The following is a 396-nucleotide window of genomic DNA, read 5'->3' as shown; positions in this document are numbered from 1 at the left end:
CAGCACGAACACCGACACGGGCGCCTCGCCCGCCAGCCCGCCGGCGTCACGCGCGCGCACCCACACCTGCAGAGCGCGCCCCGCTGTGCCACACGCGCACACTTTACTCTGCGGCTAATCGTTACAGTTACGAGATTCATTCTTCAAAGAATGTCTCGAGGCTCTCTACGGTTGCCGTACCGTCGCCTCGGAACATTTTTCGTGACATCGTGAATCTCATCTCACCGAAGGCGGAAGCGTTGCGCGCAAAGGACAGCACGCCGGTGAGCGGGTCGACGGCGAACAGGCCGGCGGCGTCGGTGCGCAGCTCGCCCTCGTACACGGAGTACGTGAGGCGCGCGCCGTCCGCGTCCGCGTCGTGCGCGCGCAGCGTCACCAGCGGCTCGCCGGGCGGAC

The 396-nt window shown here is 66.9% G+C and overlaps 1 protein-coding gene across 1 annotated transcript in view; it reads right to left on the bottom strand.

The window, feature by feature from the left end:
• The window catches only part of kug (FAT atypical cadherin kugelei), a 35203-nt gene that overhangs the window by 10907 nt on the left and 23900 nt on the right, over window positions 1-396 (bottom strand). The window contains exons 25-26 of the mRNA XM_013306092.1: window positions 181-382; window positions 13-83 (exon numbers count right to left, since the gene is read on the bottom strand). Of these exons, the coding sequence (XP_013161546.1) occupies window positions 13-83; window positions 181-382 (273 nt within the window). The remainder of the gene's footprint in view (window positions 1-12; window positions 84-180; window positions 383-396) is intronic.

This window comes from Papilio xuthus, unplaced genomic scaffold (assembly GCF_000836235.2).
Source record: "Papilio xuthus unplaced genomic scaffold, Pxut_1.1 DF828258.1, whole genome shotgun sequence".
Classification (NCBI taxonomy): domain Eukaryota; kingdom Metazoa; phylum Arthropoda; class Insecta; order Lepidoptera; family Papilionidae; genus Papilio; species Papilio xuthus.
The sequence above is the reverse complement of the archived record's forward strand: the minus strand, read 5'-3'. Positions and strand labels throughout refer to the sequence as shown.